Genomic DNA, 25,579 nt, shown 5'->3' with positions numbered 1-25,579 from the left:
TTCCAATTTTTGGGGAACTTTGGACATAACCCCCCTCAAAAAAAATGAAATATTTAAGACATTTCCTTGTCTCACAGAGAGTATTAAAAAAAAAAAAAGGAGAAAACAAGCGACACAGATGAATTTATTTATTTAAAGAATAAATCCTGCATCAATATTTTAAGACAAAAAAACTAAAAAAATACTAAGATTTCCTTTACACTTTAAAATAATTTTGTTCTTTTTGAAACATCACACAAAAAATATAAACAAGTAAAATTTTTTGTAATTAAAAAAAATGTAACTGTACACAGCAGAATATACCATTTATTGCAAACTGAACACCCCTGACACCTCAGAAACTATTAACACAAATATTGCAATTCACCTACAGATATGAAAAGACAAAAAAAAAAAACAAAAACAAAAACAAAAAAACCCCTACTCTGATACAGCTCTCTCATCATCATCATCATCTTCTTCTTCTTCTCTGAAATAAACAGCTGTTTTGTTGAGTCTGGTTTGCCCCCTACGATGCCCCTCTGAGCCTCCAGAGGCAGCAGACTCGTGTATGTGTCATTAAGCCGTTCAGGTCCTTTTCAGTGGGGATCTCCAGTAACTGTGGCACTTGTTCCCTCCTTCAGATACTAGATGAACACAGTCCTCTTTGGGGGGAAAACCACAGTTAACACAAGGTTGAACCAAAAAAAAATAAATCCTTTCTGAACAGGGAAATAAAAGAGAGTCCCTCTGAGTGGCGATTCACAGGAAACCTGGTCCAACATTATTGTAAAGCACTGCTGATCTTGCATTATGGAAATTTAAAAAAGTAGACATTCTGTCCTTGCTATTGCTGAAAGATTACAAAAAGCAGCTCATTTAGAAAAGTTGGGGTTTGTTTCATTCAGCAATACTTATAAGCTACACTTAAATATCACAGGACAGGCTCAAGTTAAACATGCCGCCCACCAAACAAGTTACTTTTACAGTATTTTGAAGTGTCGCATTAACAAATGCTATCGTAGTGAAACCCTATGTAGAAAATGTTGCTAAAAAGTTTGATACCTATTTTGTGCTCAAGATGTTTAAAAAGAAAAAGCTGTTAGAAATGCCCCAGCAAGAGACAGTATCAGAATGAAAGTCATTTGGAGGAGCAGACAGTACCGTGCCTAAAAGAAACATTCTGGTTAGAAAGAGAGAGAGAGAGCCCGACGATGACATGAATGTTGCAAAGAGCGATCTCCCTCGGTAAACATCCACCTCAAAAGAGCCGCGTGTACAGACGAGAGCATCTGCAAAGACATCAATAAATAAGAGAAAGACAGAAACAAAGTCTTTCCCAACCCTGGTTCACAAATCCCCGTCCCACCCCCGCTGGTCAAACCTACGTCCCCCCCCCAACCACGATCCACCCATAGAACTGGAATGAGTAGCGACAGTTAGGGTACCCAGCCCCTATTTTCACAACGTTAAAATATCAAGGTTCAAACGTCTTATCTGCTGTCATTTCATCGTTTGTTCAGTGACGACTGACCTCAACATTGACATCTGCTCTGCTTAATGCTCAGTAACATCAGATACAGTATACAGAGAAGCACAGTCAGTTACACCACCTGACACATCGCCCTCGCTGCTGCTGCTAGTTCATTTACACGCTAAAAACTGCTCGTTTGTATCATAAAGCTAATACTTCCGAGATTACCATTTATGCTTGAGAGCAGTTAACATTAGAAAAATAATAGCAACCCCTGCTGTAAGGTAATGAGCAGGCAACCAACATTCACAAAGAAAACAGAAGAGTTACCTCAATTGTAACTTTTAAAATCCAAAAAGACCAGTGACATACTGGCAAGTCAAAACAAAAAAAAAAGAAAAGAAAAGAAAAGAAAAGAAAAGAAAAGAAAAGGTGTAAGGGCTTCGGTTGAAAACCCTGAAAGAGCTGAGACAACCACTCAGCAGCTGTTTCCACCAAACTATCAAGCCAATTAGAAAACGGGCACTTTTTACTGGTGCGAGCCTATGATAACTTATTATGGATACAAGTGACTTTAGATTTTTCAAGTCTATCTTACATTTCATGTGTACGTTGACAGAGTTAGTAGTAATCATTCCTTCGCTTTATGAGAAGGCTAAATTGAGGCTTCAGCTGTATCTTCAGCTTAATTTGAGTCGGTCAAATTAAGAGGCTTTCTTCATCCTGGCAGTTGCACGTATGTTTGTTGCCGGTGTTTTGTCCCCACTGTCCGTGGAAATACCAGGTGGGAATTTGAAAAAGGTTGTGACACTGAAAGTTAAGACACAGCTTCATATTAGTTTGGTCTGAGTCTAAGAATGCATTTGTATGGAGGAACTGGGATTGTGGATTTTCATTCCACAGCCAGCGTAGCGAGGAGGAATGATTACAGTAACCAATGACTCGGGGTATATATGGCGTATGAGTATTGTATTAACCTCTCCTTTAATTAAGCCAAAACTGTGACTTTTAAATTGCTGCCAACAGAAACTATCTCATTATTTCACAAATACCGTTTTTTCAATTACTATATATTGTTTTTTCCCCCCAAAATCAACCAGCTATTTAAATGAATACCTAGCTATACGGAGTGCCAATTAGGAAATAGATCCTGGTCGACAGCACAGGACTGCACACCATCACCTGTCTGCTTGAAGATGAAGCTAAAGTGTAAAAACAAACATTATTGAACAATTATGGCTTATATATTCATTTCTAAAAATCTGATGACTTTCAGGCATGTCAATTTCTACAAAAAAAAACTGTATCTGAGAACACAAAGCAGACGCCACGTTATATTCTGCTGAAGCCTTACCAAAATCATTAGCATCGGTACTAGAGGCACCAACAAGAGCAAAGCTTTCTAGAAATACAGTACTTTCCACTAGTGTCACAGAGCACAGGAGAAGTTGAGAGGAGAAGCAGCTCTGGGCATGGTTCAAGTAAAGGAGACACTAGCACAAAGTCCCTCCGTCCTGTACGCGTCAGATGCTTCCACATTATTGTGCTTTTGCATTCGATTATAATCCACAAAAAGGGCTCAGCCTGTCCAAAAAATATATACCAATCACTGCCTGTGATGACTTTAAAATCCCATGATGCATTTTGTTCTTAATAGGAGCAGTGTTTCATAAATGACCCCATCGGAAAGGCACAGATCGTCACCCAACGATTTGAGGAGCACAGCGACGTCGGCCCAATCGTAAAGGCCTTCACGATGTCAGCTGTGACGCTGAAAAGCACCGCCCGCCATCGTTGCTTAAGGATGGTATTTGTGCAGCTGTGCCCTTTATTGACCATTTCAGCCAAAGCTAATAATACATCCACAATCCACTGGGAACTTATTGCATCATGAAGCTGTACACACCTGAGTACTGACTGTCGCCAAGGGGGGGTCAAATACAAGAGTCCGTTTACCACGACGGTAAAGAGAAAACAGCAGCTTGTGATGTGTTACATAAGGGCATAACACTGTGAGCAACATGATCAACAAGTCACTGTTAAGGTGAGAGCAGGAGAGGCGGGCAGCGTACGGACGGACGGATGAGCTCGGCCGAGAAACAATAGCTGCATGTGAAATTTTCCTTGTACATTCAGTTTGTTTGAGCACTTTTTATTCCGACGTACGTCGTGTATTGGGAGGGAAACTCTGGGTTGCCACTCGGTTACAGTGATACAACACATTTCCAAAACACTTCCTATTTATTTCTGTGAATTTCTGGCTATCAACAGATTTCCATGCTCCCTCGTTTAAAAGAAAAATAATGATTTGTGTCGAGACTACAAAACTTAATGGACACTGAATTCTTTTGAGTGATGCTTATGACTGTCTTCGAGTGTGGTCATTTGGAAAAGATATAAACACTTGAAGCAATGAAACCTTAATTCAGTAGTTACAAAAAAAATAAAAAAATATCCTCCTGCAGTCTGTCTGAACTAGAGCAACCCATCAACCAACTTACTCACAGTGTTAATGCATCCCCAACAGCTACAGTGCTAGTTAGAGTGTGTGTGCGTGGGCGTGTACGTGTGAAATATGGACCCGAGCTTACTCCATGGTGCAGTGTTCGGGAGCATGAAGAATATACTTTTAAGACTAGACTGCACAAGACTCAATATAGGTCAGTGAGGCCGCGCCCGTGGCGCTGCACGCAAGTCCCAATATGTCTCATCTCCGAGGCGTTTTCACTATATGTAGCAGCAATACAACTAACCGTTTACATTAAGACTGCAACTTACTAAGGTCTGTCGAATCCTCATTAGACAAAAATCATTTTAAAAAATATATTGTACGCAAAAGCCATCTGATCTGCAATCCTGCAGTCTGGAGCTTGATGACATTCTGCTATTAAACTGGTGAAAAGGGAATCTGACACTGTCTGCTGAGAGCTACCAGATGTGTGTCTGAGCAGACACACATGTATGAAGGGTGGAGCGATACAGATACAAACCTGTCAGTGTCACCCACCTAGAAAATGTTGCAGTTTTAAATAATCTGAACTATCTGGATGTTCTTATCTGCATCAGATGTTCATATTCTGCTGAGTGTTAGTGTCCTGTGATGGTGTAACTGGTGTTTCAAAGAGATTTTTCTGCACTGGCAAAAACAGTAATTGGAATATTTTGGTTAGAAAATGTTGAATATTAGAATGATCAGACTAATCCTTCTGTATACACTGCAAAAATATCGGTCCTAACAATTTAATCCTGTATTCAGTCTGAAATGATTCTGTTTCAGGAGCTGACAGCGTCTTGAGACGGTTTTTTAGTTTTTAGTTACTTGTAGGAGCAGTGAAACCAGTTGAACTTGGCCTGTTGTTGTATTGATCCCAATTAATAAGGTTTTAAGACTAAATAGAGGACCAGGTGATTTAAAATGCACATCCCTACTCCTCACACAGCAGTGTGGTAATAGACAAATGTGTGTTTGGATATACAGCCATTTTTGCCAGGCCCTGTTGGGTCAACTGTTCAACTTCCACATGTCAGACACTCTCGGTATTTAGCTGACATCGATGGACATGCTGTTCCCAGATGAAAAATACCTGAGTGCCTGTTTGAGGACGTCTATCCAGACGAGATAAGTAATGCTGAACTGTCAGAGATTTAGTGGAAGAGAAAAGGGGCTGATCTGTTTTTCGAGCCTTTCACCGTTATGCTGTATGTGCAGAGACATGTTTATTTTTCTCTAAACCTTTTGCATAGTGCAGTGTCTGAAATTGCCGATCTATTCTAGGCTTCTACTAGTTTGAGCTTTCTCTTCCTCCTCATGTCAGTTTGATGTTGTGGTTAAATATATTGCATGTGCACCCAATTCCATTACTTTCATTAACCTCAACAGTGAAACATTTGCACAAACAGTGAATACTGGAGGTTCCCTGTGAGACTGTGTCCAAACTTTTACAACACACCCTCAGTCTGCTTTCAAATCACTAGCTTAAATAAAAAAAGGGCACATGACAACTGAACATTTGAAGTATGTAAGCTGATCAGGTGACCTGAACCAGCAGCCTCAGCATTATGGCAGTTGAACTGATTTGAAGTTTTTGCCCATGATCACAGTGCTCCTCAAATGGTCAGAGTAAGACTATTTTACCATGGAAAAGGGGTGATGCTGTTTTGCAGTGTTGTGCAAAACAACAGATTTTTACATTTTCCTCCAAACAACTGACAAAAGCTCCCAGTAGGTCAGAGTATCTACAGCGGATTTGATGAATTTGTCAACTGGCTCAATATGAGGCCTACTGACATATTTACAGTTACAGTAGACAATCGTTTCACCTAACGAGCAGATCTTTGTCACTTGTATAAAAGGAAAAGACTAAACAATGTGCTATGCTTCTTTCTGCAGTTTGTTACTGAGTGCTGCAGCTCCATGGCTGTGCAGGGTGGGGAGTGAGTCGGGCTTCACGGTCTGTCAGGCCAGCCAGCTGTAGCCTCTCTGAGGCACGGGAATGCTGTGGTTTTGGACAAGGTGACTGCCTCTCTGCCCAGTGCTGCCGGCTTAGAGGGGCATCAGCCTGGTGGTGTGGAACAGGAGGGGGTTCAGGTCCTCAGCGTGGACGGCCCGATGGAGTGAGGGCTCAGAGCGACTCCGCTCGATTTTTGGCAGCAGGTCTTGAACCTGCTCAATGGCTACCAGGATCTGATGAAGGGAAACCGAAGGAAAAAGTAACCGTCAATACGATGTTTAAGTGTGGTGTTTATATACTGTACATGTTGGCTTACTCTGCTGTCACCTTGTCTATTGTAAATCTGTTCCCCAGACAAAAATGAAGGTTTTTTTTTTAGAAGTACATTTAAATGCAACACTCTTTCTCAACACTTTTTTCACAACTTGACAACACTTTGACTCACAACTTTTCAAATGTCTCACACCACAAATGCACAGCCTGGATTAAAGCCACTGTATGTGAGATTTAAAGATTTTGGTGTCCCCTGTGGTGGAGTATCATTTGAAAACAGAGGGCTTCACTGATTCATTTTTTTATTGTATGACAAGAACATTTTGTAGGATACCTTTTACTACATGCATAACTTATAGACTTCTCACCTGTGGAAACAGGGGCCTCTCGTCACGTTTGAACTTCAGGCAGTCAATGATCAGCCTTTTCATTGACTTGGGTGAGGTACTATACAGCTTACTGAGGTCTGGAGACAAGTAACCACGTCCAACCATAAAGATTATCTGAGAGAGACAACAAAGAGGAGACAGTTACTGAAATCTGAAGTGCGACTGATGTTAGGGAACAGGACCAGTGCCTCTAACTTCAGCTATCAGAAACAACAACATCAGATATAAAAATCTGATGAAGCTTTGATAAAGCTATCTTATATGGTGATGTGTGAGTGAGTTAATTATTTCTACAACTCTTGGTTGGATTGCCATGACATCTGGTAAAGATATTCATGGTTTCAAACGGATGGATGTTGACTTTAGTGTTGCCCTGACTTGTCTATCTATTAAAATGTTCACTTGCTCTACACTAAAACATACCTCAGAAACTACCAATGTAGAAATTCATGGTGTGTAGATGATGAAATCATAAAGATGTGGTCTCTCTCGGACCTTTCCTATAGTTTGAAGTTAGGCTAAAACTGTCTGTGACATACCTAAAATCTGAAAAGGCAGGCTACACAGTTTGCACCATCAAGCTGGAGGTACAGTAGCCCTAACAGTCAGTGAACCCAGTGCAGAGACTCCATCGTGTTAGGCAAAGATTTCAGAAAGATGAATGTGATACTGTGCTACGTCGGTGTTGTGTTAAAACAAAATACGAGTGTGGTGTAACCTGGTCTCTGTTGTTGATATTCGAGTAAGGCAGGGTCCCTGACATCAGCTCAAACAGCACGACTCCGTAGCCGTATACATCAGACTGGAATGTGTATGGGTTGCTGTCCTGCATTCGGATCACCTCAGGAGCCTTGGAAAAAAAAAAGAGTGGGGAAAAAAAAGAGGTCTAATGATCTAATCATACGTTAAACATTAGTGGTTAAGCTAATTTAGCTGCTAAACAAGCTGACTAATGTCTTAAATATAGACAGTTTGCTTCCTACATACACTATAGTCTATGTCTTTTTTCAACATTTACATGAAAATGTTTACAGCAAGGTGCATCTTAAACTTTCAGTCAACAGATAGATTGAGCTCACCATTTGGTTGTCTAATAACATTAAAGGTCACACTTTTATAGTAACCACAATCATTTCCTAAAAAGTGTCAAAGAGTGGACAGTAAAAGAGAGGCTTACCATCCAGAGAATGGATCCACTGGGTTGTTCTACCTGTTGAGAGCCGCTCCACCGAGATTTCACTGTGGCCAAGCCAAAGTCACCGATCTTAACAGTCCAGCCCTCATGAAGAAAAATATCTAGCAGCAGAGCTAAGGAAATATTATAACAGACGACTGGTATACATATCGGTGCTATTAGTTATACAGAAAACCTCTAAAAAGCAGGAAACTAAGGAAAGGGTGAACGATAGACAGGAAACTACCTAAGAAAACCATGTAAACGTTTTTTTTTTTGTTTTTGTAAAGGGGACATATGATGCTTTTCCTTACTTTCAGACATATATATAATGTCACAATGTTGGATGTTCATGTTAAAAGTGGCCGACGTGTCAAACAACGAGGTAAACGTATGTAGCAGTAATCCCTGTTAGCAAAAAGCAGCAGCTTCATTCTGCTCTGAACGCTACGTTTCCGACGTTTTTTTTTTACTTTCAGCCCGAGCTGCCGTCAGTTCGTCTGCTACGTGCACCAGCGCACGAGTTCGCTGCTCCGCTCCGGGAGTAGTGACGCCGAGCCACGACGCCGTTACACAGCACAGCAAAGTAAAATAAGTAGTTTACCTGTTGGGGGTGTGCTGGTCGTCTGCAACTCTTCATCAAACATCATCATCACTGTGGCTGTTTGTGCTTGTACTCTTCCTCCCTGCGTTATTTCTAACTGTAACAAATAGCTCAAATACCTCCATATATTGTTGTTTCAACTGGTTTTTAACGCCGCTAACGAAGCTCCGCTAATTCAGTGAGGAACACGTTTTTACTTCCTGTAAATTCTTCACAATAGTCTCCCATTAGTTAGTCATTTAAAAGCTTTCAATTTGAAGCAGTAAAGCAGGAAATGTTTGGTTTGCATTGACAGTTAAGATACACAACTCTGATACATAAATCTGGCCAATCAGAGCAGAGCGGACTCATCAGGTGGGGAACCTTAAAGAGACAGGAGCTAAAACGGAGCGTAGGAGAAACTGTGTACACTGAGGGGCTGCATAAAGGGCCAGTATGAGATAAATAAGGAGTTTTTTGAACTGTGAATCATGCAGAGCTGCTCTCGTGGAGTCCAAAAATACAAATTTAGAGCTGAAATGAGCATAGCAGGTCCTCTTTAAACAAAACAGCAGTTGACCAAGTGACAGTTGGTGTTGATTTCACATTCAAAAACATTCAAACAGTAAAAAGGTCACGTTTACCTGGTCTGCTACAATGTCTACAAAGTAAAAGTCTTACACAGTTCACCTGGTGTGGATGCTAACACCTACTGAACAGAGTACAGAGCTGAAAGCCAAAAATAATGAACTCTGCAGTATACCTTCGCCTATTAAAAGGTTATGATTCATGTTTGTGGTTAAACCTCTTGCTAGCTATAGAACACAGTGTGCAAATCTACCCTTGTGGTTATTGGTCGAGTCTTCAGCAGAATAAAGTCAACTATGTCATAGAGCTCACCCTCACTCACTTACACTTTCACACACTTACTTCTCAGCTAAAGCGTTAAAAACCTACCATTGGACAATAAAAAGGATACTGTTTGATTTCAGATCTCGATGAATGATGTTCTTTGCATGGAGATAACTGAAAGGAAGAAGAATAAGATCATTCATTTCATCTCTGGGAGCACTGCAGCACCAAATGTTGTTAACTCCACTTATTGCACCCTTTGCAATTTTAGAAAGCCACCGTCATCAGCAATCAGCTTTCTCAGAGACTCTCCTGCAGTAATAACAGACTGTCTGTTGCGGTTTCTTGCAATTGTTTATAAAAAAAAAAAGACTTAAACTTACACAATAAAATTAATACAAATCTATAAAACAATCTTAATTTTAATGCCCACAAAGTAAAACTCCTACGACTAACAGTACTGGCTATGTGTTACTAACACTTTAAGTTTAAAGATACAAATCTAGATTTGAAACTTTCCGCATCCTGTTTTCAATGAAATGTAAATATGATTTATTCCAGTGAATAATGCATCTATACCAAACCGATATCCTTTTCTACAGAGTGCACCAAGTTGTGTACTGGAAATATTTATCAGTTGACCTTTCTTTACTTTAAAAAAGGGCATCAGCAGTGAGTAAGTGGTGAAATGGATTCTAATAGCAGGCCTTACTCCATGCCTTGTGCTGTCTGTCGGGCCACATCAATGCGCCGCATAGTGTCAAACTTGGTTTCTGTGACATGCAGATGGCGATACAGGCTGCTGCCTTCACACCACTGTGTGATGATGGCAAAGTTGGGCTTAGTCATATAGCCCATGAACAGCAGGATGTTGACGTGGCGAGTCTTCCTGCAGAGAATGGAGAATGTTGATAGTATTAGATGGTATGTTATCATTCAAGTTTCAGTTATTGAAAAGTTTTCATTTAGATATTAGATAGTTATCCCAATAAGAAGTGGTTATTACTGGTTCAAGTGGCCGTCATGTAATGATAACGTCCCACTGTTGAGTTACAACCATGTCTGTCCAGACTCATAATACTTGTAGTGAAGACTTTGAAGGAATTTAATAAAAAGGTATGAAGTGTATTTTCCTTGTATGTGTTCACATGTTTGGCCAATAAAGCTGATTCTGATAGAACACAAAGTTGTAGCCGTGACAGTAGACGATGCCTCACACGCACGTCTTCGACTCGGCAGCAGAGAAGATCTATACGATCACCACAGTTTCAACCAAGATTAGTGTCACCAATTCAGTATCCGACCAAATCCAGACCACACTACTCACCGTAAGACCTGCATTTCGTTTTTGAAGGCCTGTAACTGCTCAGGTGTCGGCTCTGTGACTTTAAGGATTTTGATCGCCACGTCTCCATGCCACTTGCCCTTGAAGACGGTTCCAAAGGAGCCAGCGCCTATTCTCTTCTGGATGTTGACTTCTCGAGAGTGGACCTCCCAGTAGTAACTCGAGTCCCTGTAGCCCCCTCGGTGCTGAAAGCATGAGGAAATCTCTTTACTTGGCCTTTTCAAAAGGGTGCCAGCCACTATTAAACCTCTAAACATGTCTCTGAGGACAACCAATGAGCTGTAAATGAGGTCAAAGACTTCGTACCACTTTCTTTTTGTCATCAGATGAAGAGGGCTTGCGCTCCTTGTGCTCTGAGGGGGACTTGGGCGGTCTCCTCCCTGGAGAGCCGAGAGAGGAGGGTGGGCTTGTGGAGGGCTTCGGTGAGGGCTCAGGACCTGCAGAAATGAGAACACAGGACTTCAAAATATGAGAAAACCACCACATGTAAAATTACAAATGAATACAAATTCTGAAATGATGGAGGGGAAATAAAAAAAGCAAACAAAAACAAAACCATACCGATTATGTTGTTGAATTTTAGTGCTTCCTATAAAGGAGAAGAGATACGACATAATAAATGTACATTTCATAACTTATTACACAGGTTAGAAAAGGTGTTGAAGTGGATATTTGTAAGACTATATTTATATCTAATATCTGTTTATCCTGCAAACAAAATAGTCTATCAAAGAGTTCATCGGGTAACAACAGGTGGTCAAGGCTGAACATTTCTGGTGAACAGCAGGAAATGAGTTTTCTCAGTTTACTTATCTTGCATGAGGTGTTGCTTTTGCGGGCAAGGGTTAACAGTTGACATGTTTTTTTTTAGTTTTATACTAAATACAATGAGATCCTCTCGTAACAACAGCAACCAATCAAAACACGGCCCAAGCAGCCGACACTGACCTCTATGATGCTGGCACCAGCAGGGCCCACTGTGCTGACCATATGAACATTGGGAGTGGAGGTGGAGCGATGCCTCTGTAGAGACTGGCCATCTCCACCAGGCATGGGGAAGGGAAAGGCTGAGGTCGGAGACAGGAGGTCCATCCTGAGTGATGAGGTGAAATAGTCACAACTTTGAATTTGAATATCACTTTCAAAAGATTAATGCTGTCCTTTTTATCTGAATGTAAACAGTTGTGCATGTGAGCTCACCCAGGAGGCTCTGGGGTTAAGGCTATGTTGCTCTGTGACGGGGAATTTTCTGGCAATAATATCTGGGGGTACTCATCTGTGCAGGGATTGGGATCACACCTGGACAAAAACACAGGTGGGAAGGATGAGACATGACAAAAATAACAAGAAAAGGAACTCTCATTTAAGGACTTGCAGTTGGTGAGGCTCTAGTTATATGAAATGCTTTTTAACATAAGCTCTCTGAATCAAAAGATGAAACCCAGCTAATGAGAAAACCATCATCTTATATATACACACAGTAACTCAGCAAACCAGGTTTCTCAACAAGCTTTCTTTCAACAACTAAGTCCATTTTGACATGACAAGCACACAAAAATATGTACCAATACAGAAGACGAGCTGATAACAATAATCAACTAGTCACATTTTTTACACAATCATGTTGTTATCAGATAATGGCTTCATATTTCTATTGTAGGATCTGCAGCACCAACAATGCTGGAGAGTGCATAGTTATCCTGTCTTTATTCTTCATCTGTGCGGCATGAATGTTTATTCTTGGCATTGGAAACAGTACTGTAACTACAAAAAACAAACAAATAACAGTACTGACGACTGTGCCAAATGGGAAAGGCAGTGAAACATCCCTTAATGATGTCATGCAACACATCTTTGGAAAGCTGAGATTCTTATGATTCGATTGATGCAAACCGTTTAAAGATACAACAGCAGGTATAATCAACGCCTCTGTCAGACCACCAACAAACAAACATCTATGAAGCCTCATATTATTCCACTGACTGATACAACTCCAACAGAAACAGTCTTGTGACACTGGGAAAGGTTCAGTTAATCCAATCCAGTAAAAATATTTAATCCAAAAACATGATTACATCAATAAATATCAACAAACAGCTGTTGCATCATTTCAAATTATCCAGCAGATGTCCTAATCTTCGATGTATTTTCCGTCGTAAATACTGGCCACATTTTGGTATCAAATGATGTTTTGACACCTCAGAGCTCCCGTGTCCTGTCCACAGCCTAAGATAGCCAACGACAGTTTGTGCTGAAAGGAAGTGCCCGCCCCTCTTCTTTTGTGTAAAGACCGAGCCAATAGGAACAGTTTCTGCTGATGACCAGCGCTTCGAATAGCCAATGAAATTCCGAAAATGACAATATGCAGCTTTAGTGTTTTTTATAAAGCCACAACATGGAAATTATGTGAATATAAACAGTTTGTTACTTTTTATACAAACTCCCTTTCCACTATAGCACTTGTTTTGACTCTTTTATATGCACAAAATTTAGCTTTAAAAGGGGTGTTTTTTTGCAAGACACCAAGTAACTCCCTTAGAAAAACGTGTAAAATATTCATTTTCTGTGGTATTGTTATTAAAATTGAACATGGACTAGGTACGGCTCCATGCTGTGGTCCCATTGTGTTTTCCAGCTAGTAAGTCTCAGCTATAGCTCACCTGCAGGCATCTGTTTGCAAAAAAACATTCAGGCAGAAATAAAAACCTTATACTTCTATTACACAATGCCAGTAGCACTTACAGTGATTCTGTTGGGGAAACAACTTCAGAGTGTGACCTTTCAAAAGAGACCAAAACCATGCATGTACTCCTATTTGTTCATGAAAAGCTTTGAATGTACTTTAGGTATGCTTTGGTGTTTTGGGCTAATTTTACAGGAATTTAAAGGAATATTGACGTGTTATATCCTGAAAAACCCAATAGGTGAACTTTTTGCAGTTCCTTCTACTCGAACAAGTGCAGTTTTTTTTACATTTTGATTAAATACATAGGAAATTCAGCTCTCCCTTTCCATCTCACAGGTGCTAGAGGTGGACGTTCTGCTGAAGAAACAATGGCAAGTTGGAGAATAACTCCTGCCCTTGTTGGCATCACCTGACCAGTAAGACACTTGGTGCTCTTATACAAGTACATCCACTGATAAACTGAAGAGAATCCCTGCACGTCACTGAACGCTTCTTCACCAACTCACCGTTTGCTCACTGTGTCCATGTCCACGCACACAGTAGGGACCTTGCTACTGCAGTGCTGGTGAAATTTGTAGCCGCATGTCTGACATCTGAAGCCATTAAAAAGAAACTTGTGGCAAAAATCACAGTAAGCCAGCTTGAAGAAGGTTTTCCGTACCTGCAGATAAAGAAGCCACAATATTCACTTCTACATTAGCAATCTTTAAGAATATTTAGGTGAAAAAAAGAGAAGAAAAATTTGGACCTGATCAGTTGCCATTCTGTAAATATATGGTACTTCAGAGAAGCCATATAAATAAATACAGGGTATGTGCGTTTACCAGTTACTTACAAAGTTGTGCATGGTGAGGGGAATATCATCCAAGACCTCTACCAGAAGCTCCTCTCCAACCAGAGGAGTGATATCTGTTTCCCAATCTGTCAGTCTCTTACGACTGGATAGGCAAAGACAAAAACAAGTAATAAATAAAAGAGAAAGTTTGTACATATTATCAGTTTTAAAACCCATACATCTCCACACATTAACTGCTCCCTAAGGCAGCCATTTACACCTTTATAGTGTTTGTCACAATAAAATGGCATTTAAAGATTCCTTGTGATAAAGTGAGAGAATGGCCTTCTTCATAAACAAGCAGTTATCCAGATGATCTAATCCACTTTATTTGTAAGTAAAGCTGAAAGTGAGCAAACTTGGAATGTCAGCAATAATTCCTCATTACACAGGAAAACGCTGCACACAACTAGGTTAAGTAAGGTAGGTCAAAGTTGAACTAGAGAGTTGGTCTGAAAACTGTGCTGGATGTTTACAACAGACAGTTAGGGTAATACCAAACCTTTGTTTTCTCTTTAAATAGCTATGACTAACCTTGGGATTTGATTAAAACGGTCTGATTATCTCAGTGCTTGTGTGTCTTGCCCCGTCTGACTTCTTCTTTCTGAGTACAATGTTATTATTGATAGGATTTATAGCCTAAAACTCTCAAATTTAGATGCAAGAATTTCTCTTTAAAATCTATTGCCTAGATACATTACAGTTAAAGTAATGTATATTAGCTAGGCACTGTATTTTTGAGCATGTATAAATAGCTCAGAGACACAAGTGAGTTTGATTCACACTTCATACTCTGCCTATATTTCACAAATATATAAACATATCACACTGTGCAATGTGTAGATATGAGGTGCAACAATCGTTTGCTGTTGCGTCTAAATCTTCTATGTAGGCGATGAGGGATGCAACTCATTATCCTTATATGGTGTGGACAATAATGCAATCTTACCCTTCTAGCAGGCGAAATACAGCACAGCACTCTTGGCTTAGGCCTCTCACTTTGAGCGCTTTATCTAGACTCTCGTGCACAGTTTGTCCTTGTCGAACATTCACCTGAGAACAAGAAACAGTATTTGACAAGTGTGACTTTGAGGTGACATTCATTGGCCATGTACATACAGATAACAAGGAGGCATACTGAAACCACATCAAAATGACAGTCACACATATTCTGACTGCAAATTATCATGTTTTGACAGATCGACTGTAAAATAGTGTCAGGAGAGAAAACTTCAGTCCAGTGTACAGATCACCTTTCACCCACATAAAAATAATATATTCTTGTTCTGACCACAACAAAGCTCTTATAGAACACTGTGGGATGTCAATCACCCACAGCTGCTGGTTGCTTGGTGATAGCACCACACACACACACACAATGTTTCACAATTAGATGTACATTTCTAACATAGTAATACAAAACAGATTCAGTACAGAGTATTGTGCGTCTGTTCGTTTCACACAAACAGCCAAGCAGGAAAACTGGAAGAGTTCTGCCAAATTTTGGTTTGGCAGGATTTGTTTCATCCAGTTAAGTTCCCCTGGCTTCTTAATTCATCATTTCAGAAGAAGGAAGCTATTACATTGACGTGTTTCTGTCTGAGCGGATGCATACATCTCTATTTAGCAAGATTTTTCAACAATGGGTTATCTGCAATACTACAGTAAAGTGCAAATGTCACAAAAATCAACTTCTGCCAGCAAGTTTTACATATAGGAAGCTTGGACAGGTGGCTTGCTGTTGTACAGTAGAGAGGTATGGATAACATCAAGAACTAATTGTCCTCCACACAATTTTAACTACGATGGACAATCATCATGTGACAATTTAGCTCAATAGCACCGTGACAGGACAATTTAACTATTTTTCAGAATATGAAAACATAACGTCTACGTCTGATAGGAATTATAACTCAAATAAATGGTGGCCAACACCATCTGTGAAACCTGACACCAACTGTCCACTAGCTTACTCACTGACATGCTGTGAAAGATGTCAAACTTTGTGTGAGTAATTACACTCACAACCAATAGCACTGGCAACGTTCTTTTACAATTGGTAATTGCCAACTGTTACTCATTAGTCTAATTACTCATATTTTTTCTGTAGTATGAAAAAACTTGTTTTCTAACAGGAGTTGCTGTATGATTGATAAAGAGCCAATCATCTTACCACTGTCCTCTGTTTGTTGGGGAGGTAGACTCGGATGGTGCCCCCACCTCGGGGTACATCCTCCGGACTAGTCTCCCCCGAGGAGGAGTAGGAGGAGGAGGTGGAGGACATGATGAGAGGCAGGAGGAGCTGGAGAACGCAGCACTAGACACCACAACCTCAGGAGAGCTTCATGCACAGCGGGATCCAGAAGAGTTAGCCCTTTATATAGAAACTGCAACAACATGGACATATTTCAGTTTGGACACCAATATATCTCATGTAAATACAATGGATCTGATTGATGGGAGGAAGAAAGCATTTCTTGATATCATGATGATACAATAAAATATCAACTGCAAGAATCCAGCATTATGTACAAAGCCTGTTCCTAACACCCACAATTATAAAAATAAAACTTCACTTTTACATGAGACATACAGTTGAACGGCACACTCAGAAATGTTGTACAAATCTCTCCATATCAGAAAAGACAACCCATAATTGTTGTCTCCATTAACATTAACAATGTACAGTGTATCAACAATGTGCAAATGCCACCTCATTCATAAACACAAGTTATCATGAAACAGTAGAGCATACTGATTACAGGAATATCTTATTTTTGGTTTATGGCTGTTGAATTCTAGCTGGAAAAACATACATTAGATAAGCAGCAGTGTGTGTATGTGTGGTGGGGGGCGGCGGCAATGCACTTCTGCTCTCTCAACACTGCTCTTATTTGTATGAACAGAAGGTAATGTCAACCTCTTCTAAAATGCTGACGGCTGATCCGAGATACATATCTCGCACAACACGAATCAGTAATCTGCTGGAGAGCAAGCAGAGAGGACACTTTAAAATAACTTCAAAATAACGTTTAAAAAGCGTAATTTTCTTTTATTGGTGGAAACACTGTGCCAGATACTCCAAGTGAATCCCAACGAGTCCTGAAGGGTTATTTAGTTATTCTCACAAAGATAAAATCCTTTACCATCGGGAAGACAATAAAATTGTCCAATTTTTAATTCTGTGTAATCATACGACAGAGGATGAACAGACTTCGACACAACACCGGGTCTTACATACGCGTAACATAGCGGCACAGACGAACGAAAACGACGTTTACAGCTAGGATTAACTTAAGCTAACACGGAAAATATGAACTTACCCCAAAATCATGTAGCTGTGCGAGCGTCAAATTAATGCTGAAATTCCGCGCTGTCAGTCAAAAGTTACAAACCAGTAAACTCACAATCTAAAATAGTTACTTGCATGATGCTAATTGCTACCTGACGTTAGCCGTTAGCTTAGCATGGGATTTGCCTGTGTAATATGTCATTTCCACTTTGGGGAGGCCATGTTTCTCTCGGTGCGCCAGTTTAACGACTTTAGCAAACTGCTACAAAAAGGTAGGGGCAAGTACTTAAGTAGTGACATAATGACAATATAATGCGAAGTTATTAAAGCTTCGGATTATTCCTCTACACTCGACTTGAAACAGTAGTTAGCTAGATAGCACTGGTTTGAGTGTGAGAGGAGATTATGTGGCTAACTCGTTCAGCTTTAATGCTAACTCGTAGCCAGCTAACGTTAGAGTCCGGGGTTTTACCAGCGCGTCAGCTTGTTAGCTTCTTCTGCTGTTCTCCAAAAAATAAATATATATATGACTTATTTAATTGACATGCATAAAACGGCACGACAAACTTGTCGCTATACTTTTCTAAGGATAACAGCAAAACCTTCCACCGCCACCGTCAAAGTGTTGTGATACAGTTTGGATATAAATTAAACTCTTACCTGTAGCAGCCATCTTGAATTCTCTCAATCTGAAGTCGGATCTGTCACAAGAACTTGAGGGAAAGCGGAAAAACCTCCGAAATGCCCCTTTGTCATTGGTCAATTCCTGTAGCTGCGTGTTTTTCATTGGACAAAACCAGCTGCGCATAATTAAAGTGGAAGTTGAATAAACGGTCTCGTCCATGACTTTATACATATATATGTGTGGTTTTGTCATGTAAATCAACTAACTTACACTATAATATTTAGTAGCCGGGACGTAACACTACTATCTCCAATAATACAAATAAATAAACTAATTAATTAATTAATTAAGTGTTTCCTATATATACACTTGCAGTAGGCCTATTTATTTGCGTCTTTTCTGTTTAGATAAATGGACACGTATGCTCGCATCTCTGTATTAAATACTGTGTGGTGTTAGGCGTGCACCTATTCTCTTGCATCCCAATATGTATGTTATTTCAGTATGGTGAAAAAAAAAGAACAAATACAAGTCATAAGAAACAAATTTTATTATAAAATAATTATAATACACACAATACAGTATGTATTAGGTGTCTGTTAACCAATGAGTTTAAAAAACAAAACAAACAAAAAAAAAAACAACCTCAATTTACTTGAAAAATACTGTCACTCATGATGGCTATGATGCAGTTTGATTGATTGCTTGTTAATTAATGGTGACCATTATGATTGACTATGGGAAACCCTTGACTTAAACTTATTATACTTGGTAGGGTACAAAATCTCACTTTTCATTTTAAAAAAGGACCAATGTATAGAATTTAGCGTTTTGAAAAACAGTCCAAAAAGCAGTTTTTGACAACGGTTTAGTTATTCTTTATTAGTTCCTATTGCACACTGAGGACCCTCCTCTTCTTCGCCGTGTGTGTGTATGCATGGTGACGCCACTCCACATCTGCTGTGCTCTCGTTCTCCAGGGTGCCGAGTTTGATCATGTACACTATACAGAAGAAGAGCAGATGTAAACATTTTACACGTCCCAAAAGAAAGGTGGCACAGAACAGAGGAATTCCACTTAAAAATGTCCCGAAATTCGTAGCTATCTTCCAATGGTTTTTCTGGCCCTTATTTAAAAAGGAACACTTTGACACTTTTGAGTATTAGACTGGTGTCTCTCACCAAAATCTATTTTGTTTCATCCATTGCAGAAATAGGTCTGGACTGTGTAGCCTTGCATAACATGAAGGTAGAGTTCAGACTGGGACAGCTATAGCCCAGATGATCCTGGATTTTATTTAGGCGGATATCAACATCTATAAAGACCCTTTTCACAGCAGACAGTTTGACTTGTCAGGTGGAATTAATAACATTAATGATGGCTGCATTCCATTTAGGTGAGCCAGTGGCAGCGCTCTGGTATTGTGCATGTTTGCTTACTGTGACAAATAATGGAATGGAGCCGTCGTTAATATTATTATTTACAGCTGTGCTTTTCCTGCTTTGAAAAGTCAAAATGTCTGCTGTGAAAAGGGTCTATTTAAGAGTTTAAAATGGATGCTCAAGACTTTGGAGGATGGAGGATCAAGACTTTATATAGAGGATCCCTTACATTTAATTATTTGAAACATTGGGCTCAAGATATGCACTGAGCGGGACATTTTACAATGAATACAGTCAGTGCTCTATGATGTACAAACTATGTAACGGTGTCACTGTTTCTTCTGTACTTAGAATTTGTTGACAGCAAATCATAGCAATATATTTATGATAAGCCAATATACCAGCCTGGAAGATTTATCTGTCACTAATTTCAATAAAACAATCTTCCTGTCAATAGAGGACTCTTCTGCTGCAATGCAAAGCCACATCATCCAGCCTCGCACCGAACAGGCCGATCTAGTCAAAATTAGAATTTTAGAAGTCTTCATACTAATTTTTCTATTATACCCCATTCCTGGATGGTATTACATGTTTAAACCGGTACTTGAAGCAACACGCAGGACTGTTTTCAGTCTGAACAGCTCTAACAACAACAGAAAAGATACTCCTGTTAACAAGTAAGTTAGTCACCTGAGTTTTGTTCATGTTAAGTCACAACACTGTTTCCTTCTTCCAGTCTAAGTGCTGACAGGTCCTGGACCTATCTAGAAGTACCTATCCATACTTACATTTCATTTCAAACCTGGGTCCCACTTCTGTCAGCTCAATGTTCTTGTGGTCTGTTTTCTTGTAGGTGTGATGTCTGTAATAAAAGAAAGCTCATTATTGTTGACCTCAATACCACAAAATCTGTATGACATTTCATTGAGGGGGAACTTTCACACTGACCTGAAAGAGATGAAGTCCTCTTGGTTGGCGAACGTCATTACACGCCTACTGTCCTCTTTCGGCACTGGAAAAAGATACTTGAGGATATTCGATACCTGTGCAAGCAGAATTAATTAGTTGTACGCACAAACAACGAGTGAAAGAGAATATCGGTGACATGTGTACAGTGCCGTGGTCCGACACGACACTCACCCTCTTGCCTAGCCGTGAGGTGAAGTTGTGAAAAATGAGGTGTGGGTAGGCCTCAGACATGGTGCCTATGTCTGGAACATCGTGCCTCATTACCACGTTGTAAAGTGTGAAATAGGCTGTGGGTCCAAATGGCAAGTGACACACCACCAGGCCATCTGCAAACATACAGGAACAAAAAAAAAAGTTGACTTTTACATTAATACTCTGATTACAGCGTGCACTGAGCCATGTTGGCAGGGCGATAAGGAAAGACAACCGGTAGATTGATTACCACAGATGGATTTTCAGAAATACTGAAGAGCAATGCACCTCTCACTCCCCACACTCCCAGAAAATCTGGACACCAAAATTAACTTGTATTTTCCAACACGCAGGTCTGAATGGCCATTTCCACACTGCCAGAAATACAATTGTGGTGGGAAAATACTGAATCCTTTCAAAAAAAATACTGAAATATGCCAAAATAATACCAACCCTGCGTCACTTTTCTAAACAGGATATTTTAAAAAGAAGATGCTTAAGTTTCAGGGTCCTGGTATCATGCATGCTGGTGAATAGAACAGAGCCATTGTTAATGTTATTAGTAACACCTGTGCTTTTCCCAACATGACAAGTCAAAATATCTGCTGTGAAAAAGGCCTATTCTTCAACTCCCCCCAGGTTGCTACAACCCACAAATTCCCAGAATATATACGGCGGATGTGGCCTCAGTGGTCGTCATGGTGCTGTTAATACTACTGCCAGTCAAACTAAAAAGCTCCTTTTACTTTGTGTGTTGCTTTGAGGGAAAATACTGTAAAAATGGCGTACCCGGCTGTCCTCTTGTTTCGTGCACGATGACGAGGTCGGTGACGTTGTTGGCTTTGCAGGCTCGCACCAGCGCTGCGATCTCATGGTTTCCCCTGTTCATGCGCTGGGCTCCAGGAAACATCAGCTTTACTTCCTGTGGCAGCACAGGTTATATCATATGTTAGCCCCCCTGCTACCTTTCACATATCTCCTGTTGCTTAGCCAATTAAAAGTTAAAAGTTAAAAAAGGAAGTTGTTTGAATCTTAACAGTCGGTGGCTAACCTCATGTTACCCACTGACAGTTCCTGCAGCTGTGAAGTATTAATGACTGCAAGCCTGTACATATACATTTAATCATGGGGATCGCTCAGAGACACTTCAACATACATAGACATCACCATCGTCAATCTGCTGCTGTCCTAAGTGATAAATTCACCACAGAGAAATGGGCCTGACCTTGGAAAACATTTTGAGTCTGGAGCTCGGGTCTCTGGATGTGGTGACCATGACTTTGGGATCTTCAACTCCGGCCCATTTATACTCATCATCCATGTGTGAGCTGACACCTGCACAGACGAAATAATAAAAAGGTGATGATTGAATAAAACAGGATGAACGCTGACAAGTCGGCGCCATCAGATAGGACAAGACGTGACACTAACCTTCTGCCCCTTCATCGTCATATTCCAGTAGTTTCTGTAGCTGCAGAGCCTCTTTGCGTACCTCAGTTGGAAGGAGACGATTTTCTGTTGAGACAAAAGGAAAAGGATTTGAGGTCTGATCATTTGCACTACTGACTACTTGTAGCTGGAAATCTGCAATCTAATGATGATGATCACACAATCCGTACCATCTAGGGCACCCTTCAGCTTCTCTTTCTTCTCTTCAATCGTTCGGAGTCTGTCCTCTTGCGCCTTCCTGTACAGGTACTCTCGCCTTTGTCTCACCTCTCGACGAAGCTGTTAACATTACACCACATAATCTCATGTAACAACATGCAGAATAATAGATAGAACAGAAACTTTTGATGACATACTTGTAGGAAAACAGAAGCATTATAGAAGCTGGGAACATGAAAAACATTATTTTCTTGTAAAGAAATAGCTGGTAGCAGAATGCTGAAATTAATGTAAAGTGATTGTCTCTGTCACTAGACTATATATGGAGAAAATGTTATGAACTCTTTAAAAGTTTTGAAACATGCCATACAGCTAATATGACAAAGCATCCTCTTAAATTCAGCGTACATGTAACATGGCAACATTTTATCTTTTAAGTCAAACTCCCGTTTACTAAGCAGCGAGATTTATTACAAAGTTGACACATATTGTACTTTAAATGCTGATTAATCCCGAATGCAACTGTGACTTTTGATAATGACGGGAATATGTTGATTAGTCCAGATATGATATAGATGATGGGGTTTGTTAGCTAATGTGAATAACTGCTTGTCTTCTTCGTGGCAGCTTGAAAACCAACTATTTCCACACTGGACTCAAATATGAGTCTCTGACTGAGTTAGTCGTGGTATCACTAGATAATACACAATACATTACTCCAACTACAAAGCCTTTTAACAAGTTGTGGTACAGACTGATGTTTACATTTAACGGGGACACGACGCCGCCATGAATTAGCATGTAGCATTAATTAGCTGAGTTGCTGATTAAGCTAATGAATAAATTTAGTGTCAAGCTTGTAAAGAGACACGATGTTCGTTAACATTTTTATCAACTTCTCACTTACCATGTTTTCTCTTTAGCTGGTTGCTAGCAGGCAGCACTACTCCTCACATGGACACAGGGAGAGGCGAACAACACTTACCCTTATTGGCTAACAATCAACCAATAGAAGCGCTTGATACTGACTAGCAAGATTTCCAAAATAAAAGCAGGGGTGAGCAATAGGCAGCTTACGTTTATACAGTAAGTGAGGAGTTTAGGTATTGGGGGGATTCAGTATACTGTGTCCCATTTTAACAATACTCACCCTACTGGCTTCAAAGTGGCACCTTTACAACAGATTATTATAAAGATTGGTTGTGATAAGACACTTTCATGGTGCAAATTATTAATAAAACCCATCTTTACTTTTCTTTTTGATGATAATGATAATAATCAACTCTCCTCAGACTGATGTCAGACACTGATATGTATCTGTGTGGTTAGACATTTCCTGAAGGCCTGTGACACCTGCAAGAATAGCAGCTTCTCTTCCTCTTTACTACAGAGAGACACTTTGAATACTTGGATTATGCTTTTTCTAATTTCTATGTTGTTTTTGGCTGTAGGTAAGTGGAGAACAAATCTTTCTTTACAGTGTTTAAAAAGGTTTTATTATTAAATTGCTGTATTTACTGCTTTATTTAGCCAAATACCTGAAGATCATCTGCATGAAATGTACAGCAAAATGTGCTGATATTAAAACAAAGGACATTTGGCATATCATTAGAGCTAAATGGTCTCCTGATATACCAAGTGTCCACTAAAGTGGACTACTTTTTAATTTCTTGATGCCTTCCTATAATATTCATTAAAAAAAATGGAAAGCATAAAACATTATGTACATCATGTACTTTATGTTCTGGACTGTAAGCCTTGGTACTTAATACACAGGTTATCCACCTTGAGATCAGTTCTAAGTGTAGTAAGCCTTTTCAAACAGTCAAATGAATTATAAAATGATAAGGTATCTGAGATTTCGATACCATTTCCTCGCACTGCATTCGGGCAATCACTCAACTCAGCAGAACGTCCTACCTGATGATTATTAGTACGTTCAAAACCAAATTAAAAAATCTGCTAAAAACTACTCAGCTCTGTAACCACTGACTCTAAATGTCATCTCATGGTCTTCTCATGAACACAAGTAATCTTGCTTTTCATTTGACAAGCTTACATTATTCATTTCTAGTTGACATTGTGTGTAGCTTTGTATTTTGTGTTATCTGTCCTGTGTGTTTTTCACTTTGTACTGTTTGTTATTGTGCTGATATATGTTTTAATTGTGACTAAAACTGTACATGGTCCCAATAAATACAATACAATAATGTTTCCCATGATCATTATTTTTTTATAATGTATTGGTACAGCAGCAGGTGACACAGTTTCAACCATTTGATTTACTGCTACATGACTGTGTGCAGGTGCCTGTGAGGCAGTGTACTGGCAGAGGCTGACATGCCCGTATGAGCTGAGGTTTGAGAGCATGCCGAGGGTGTGGTGCAGGCAGAGCTCCACCGAATGCTGCACCGGCCTCGTCTTCGGCCAGGACACCCAGTCGGTGGATGGAGTTAAACTGGAGGTGGTGGAGGGCTCGGACTCCTTCACTGTGGCTGTGCGGGAGCTGAGCCGTGGAGAGGGGGTGTACTGGTGTGGTGTGCTGAGTGGAAATGACACCATCATTAAGCTGGCTGAAGGCTACTTCCACAGCTGTAAGTAGAAGACGAGATTCAAAAGTTCATGAACGGGTCAGGGTCTGATAGACACTGTTGTATTGTGGCTTCGTCACATATTGGTTTCCTTTGGCTCATCCTCTGATTAAAGAGCCCAGTTGTGCCCCCAAATGAACTCCCATGGGCGATGTATCTTTAAAACTATTTTTTGTTTTAACACTGAGTTAAATAACGGTGTAATGGTGTCAAGTCAAGTCAATTTTATTTGACAGACAGATGTATAATAGATGTTATGTGTACAGACTAGAACACTAATTACAGAATACAACATTGAAAAGGATAACAAAATTCTAATGGATTTTTAATATGTGTATATATAATATATAAGGTGTCACTTGCAGTTCCCCTCAGATTTATGAAGTCTTTTAGTCTTTTTCCAGCCTGCAACTAGACACATCAACCTGATCTCCAGCTGCAGCAGGAAGCTGCTTTTAGCTTCTGTATGCTACCTGCTCAGTGCCAAACATCACACAGATAAAGTTAGCAACTGGCTACCAAATATAGTGTTTAATTAGGCAATTTCTTTCTATAAAAATGACTATAACAACTTTATAAGGGGATAATATGTCAGTTTGTATTTTATGCTTTAATTTAGATACATTTCAGTCAAAAGATCTTGAAATCTTAACATAACTATTTTATGGCATTGTCATAAAAAGAGGGAATATTACATCATTACTTCTTTATGTTTTTATTCAATTAATTCATGTTTATTTAATAATTCATTCACTTTTCAGATTCATTTACATGTAACTGTGCCCCCTGATGGGTGAGACCTGAACACTGAGGCTATTTCTTACAAATGAAAGCTGAATGAAGTGGTTTTATCAAAGCTTTTAAACTGAAAATAACTGG

The 25,579-nt window shown here is 39.8% G+C and overlaps 3 protein-coding genes across 4 annotated transcripts in view; 1 reads left to right on the top strand and 2 right to left on the bottom strand.

The window, feature by feature from the left end:
- Positions 1 to 288: 288 nt before the first annotated feature.
- Positions 289 to 18,171, bottom strand: araf (A-Raf proto-oncogene, serine/threonine kinase). 2 transcript variants are annotated; one of them, XM_044362435.1, is made up of 16 exons: positions 17,994 to 18,171; positions 16,215 to 16,428; positions 14,991 to 15,094; positions 14,042 to 14,144; positions 13,713 to 13,867; positions 11,721 to 11,819; positions 11,469 to 11,613; positions 11,082 to 11,109; positions 10,827 to 10,957; positions 10,503 to 10,705; positions 9,888 to 10,064; positions 9,303 to 9,349; positions 7,744 to 7,862; positions 7,285 to 7,416; positions 6,546 to 6,680; positions 289 to 6,137 (listed from the first exon to the last, which is right to left on the bottom strand). In XM_044362435.1, exons 2-16 carry the CDS (start codon positions 16,323 to 16,325, stop codon positions 5,997 to 5,999), a joined length of 1,830 nt encoding a protein of 609 aa, XP_044218370.1. In that variant the 5' UTR covers positions 16,326 to 16,428; positions 17,994 to 18,171; the 3' UTR covers positions 289 to 5,996. The 2 variants fall into 2 exon arrangements, with proteins under 2 accessions (XP_044218370.1, XP_044218380.1); XM_044362445.1 differs by lacking the exon at positions 17,994 to 18,171 and adding an exon at positions 17,365 to 17,453.
- Positions 17,509 to 25,579, top strand: part of si:ch211-102c2.4 (uncharacterized protein LOC568178 homolog) — a 9,935-nt gene continuing 1,864 nt past the window's right edge. The window contains exons 1-2 of the mRNA XM_044362481.1: positions 17,509 to 17,605; positions 24,416 to 24,703. Coding sequence (XP_044218416.1) covers positions 17,509 to 17,605; positions 24,416 to 24,703 — 385 coding nt within the window. The remainder of the gene's footprint in view (positions 17,606 to 24,415; positions 24,704 to 25,579) is intronic.
- On the bottom strand, positions 18,810 to 23,123 carry imp4 (IMP U3 small nucleolar ribonucleoprotein 4). Its single transcript, XM_044362471.1, has 9 exons — positions 23,017 to 23,123; positions 22,121 to 22,229; positions 21,933 to 22,016; positions 21,727 to 21,836; positions 21,291 to 21,423; positions 20,481 to 20,635; positions 20,289 to 20,383; positions 20,129 to 20,202; positions 18,810 to 18,960 (listed from the first exon to the last, which is right to left on the bottom strand). The coding sequence occupies exons 1-9, from the start codon at positions 23,017 to 23,019 to the stop codon at positions 18,848 to 18,850; spliced, it is 876 nt and encodes a 291-aa protein (XP_044218406.1). The 5' UTR covers positions 23,020 to 23,123; the 3' UTR covers positions 18,810 to 18,847.

The sequence above is a fragment of the Thunnus albacares genome, chromosome 2, assembly GCF_914725855.1.
Source record: "Thunnus albacares chromosome 2, fThuAlb1.1, whole genome shotgun sequence".
NCBI lineage: Eukaryota > Metazoa > Chordata > Actinopteri > Scombriformes > Scombridae > Thunnus > Thunnus albacares.
This window is presented reverse-complemented; position numbering and strand designations above follow the sequence as displayed.

Excerpts from the sequence above, each read along its gene's own strand:
- imp4 (XM_044362471.1), bottom strand. Across the intron at positions 21,837-21,932 it reads TGACGATGAAGGGGCAGAAG|GTGTCAGCTCACACATGGAT; the intron begins GTTAGTGTCACG and ends TCGTCTGTGCAG. Across the intron at positions 20,203-20,288 it reads GAGGACTTCATCTCTTTCAG|ACATCACACCTACAAGAAAA; the intron begins GTCAGTGTGAAA and ends CTTTTATTACAG.
- araf (XM_044362435.1), bottom strand. The coding sequence starts at position 16,325 with ATGTCCTCCACCTCCTCCTCCTACTCCTCCTCGGGGGAGACTAGTCCG. Across the intron at positions 10,958-11,081 it reads AAAATTCAACAACATAATCG|GTCCTGAGCCCTCACCGAAG; the intron begins GTATGGTTTTGT and ends TCATTTCTGCAG. Across the intron at positions 10,065-10,502 it reads AACGAAATGCAGGTCTTACG|GAAGACTCGCCACGTCAACA; the intron begins GTGAGTAGTGTG and ends CATTCTCTGCAG.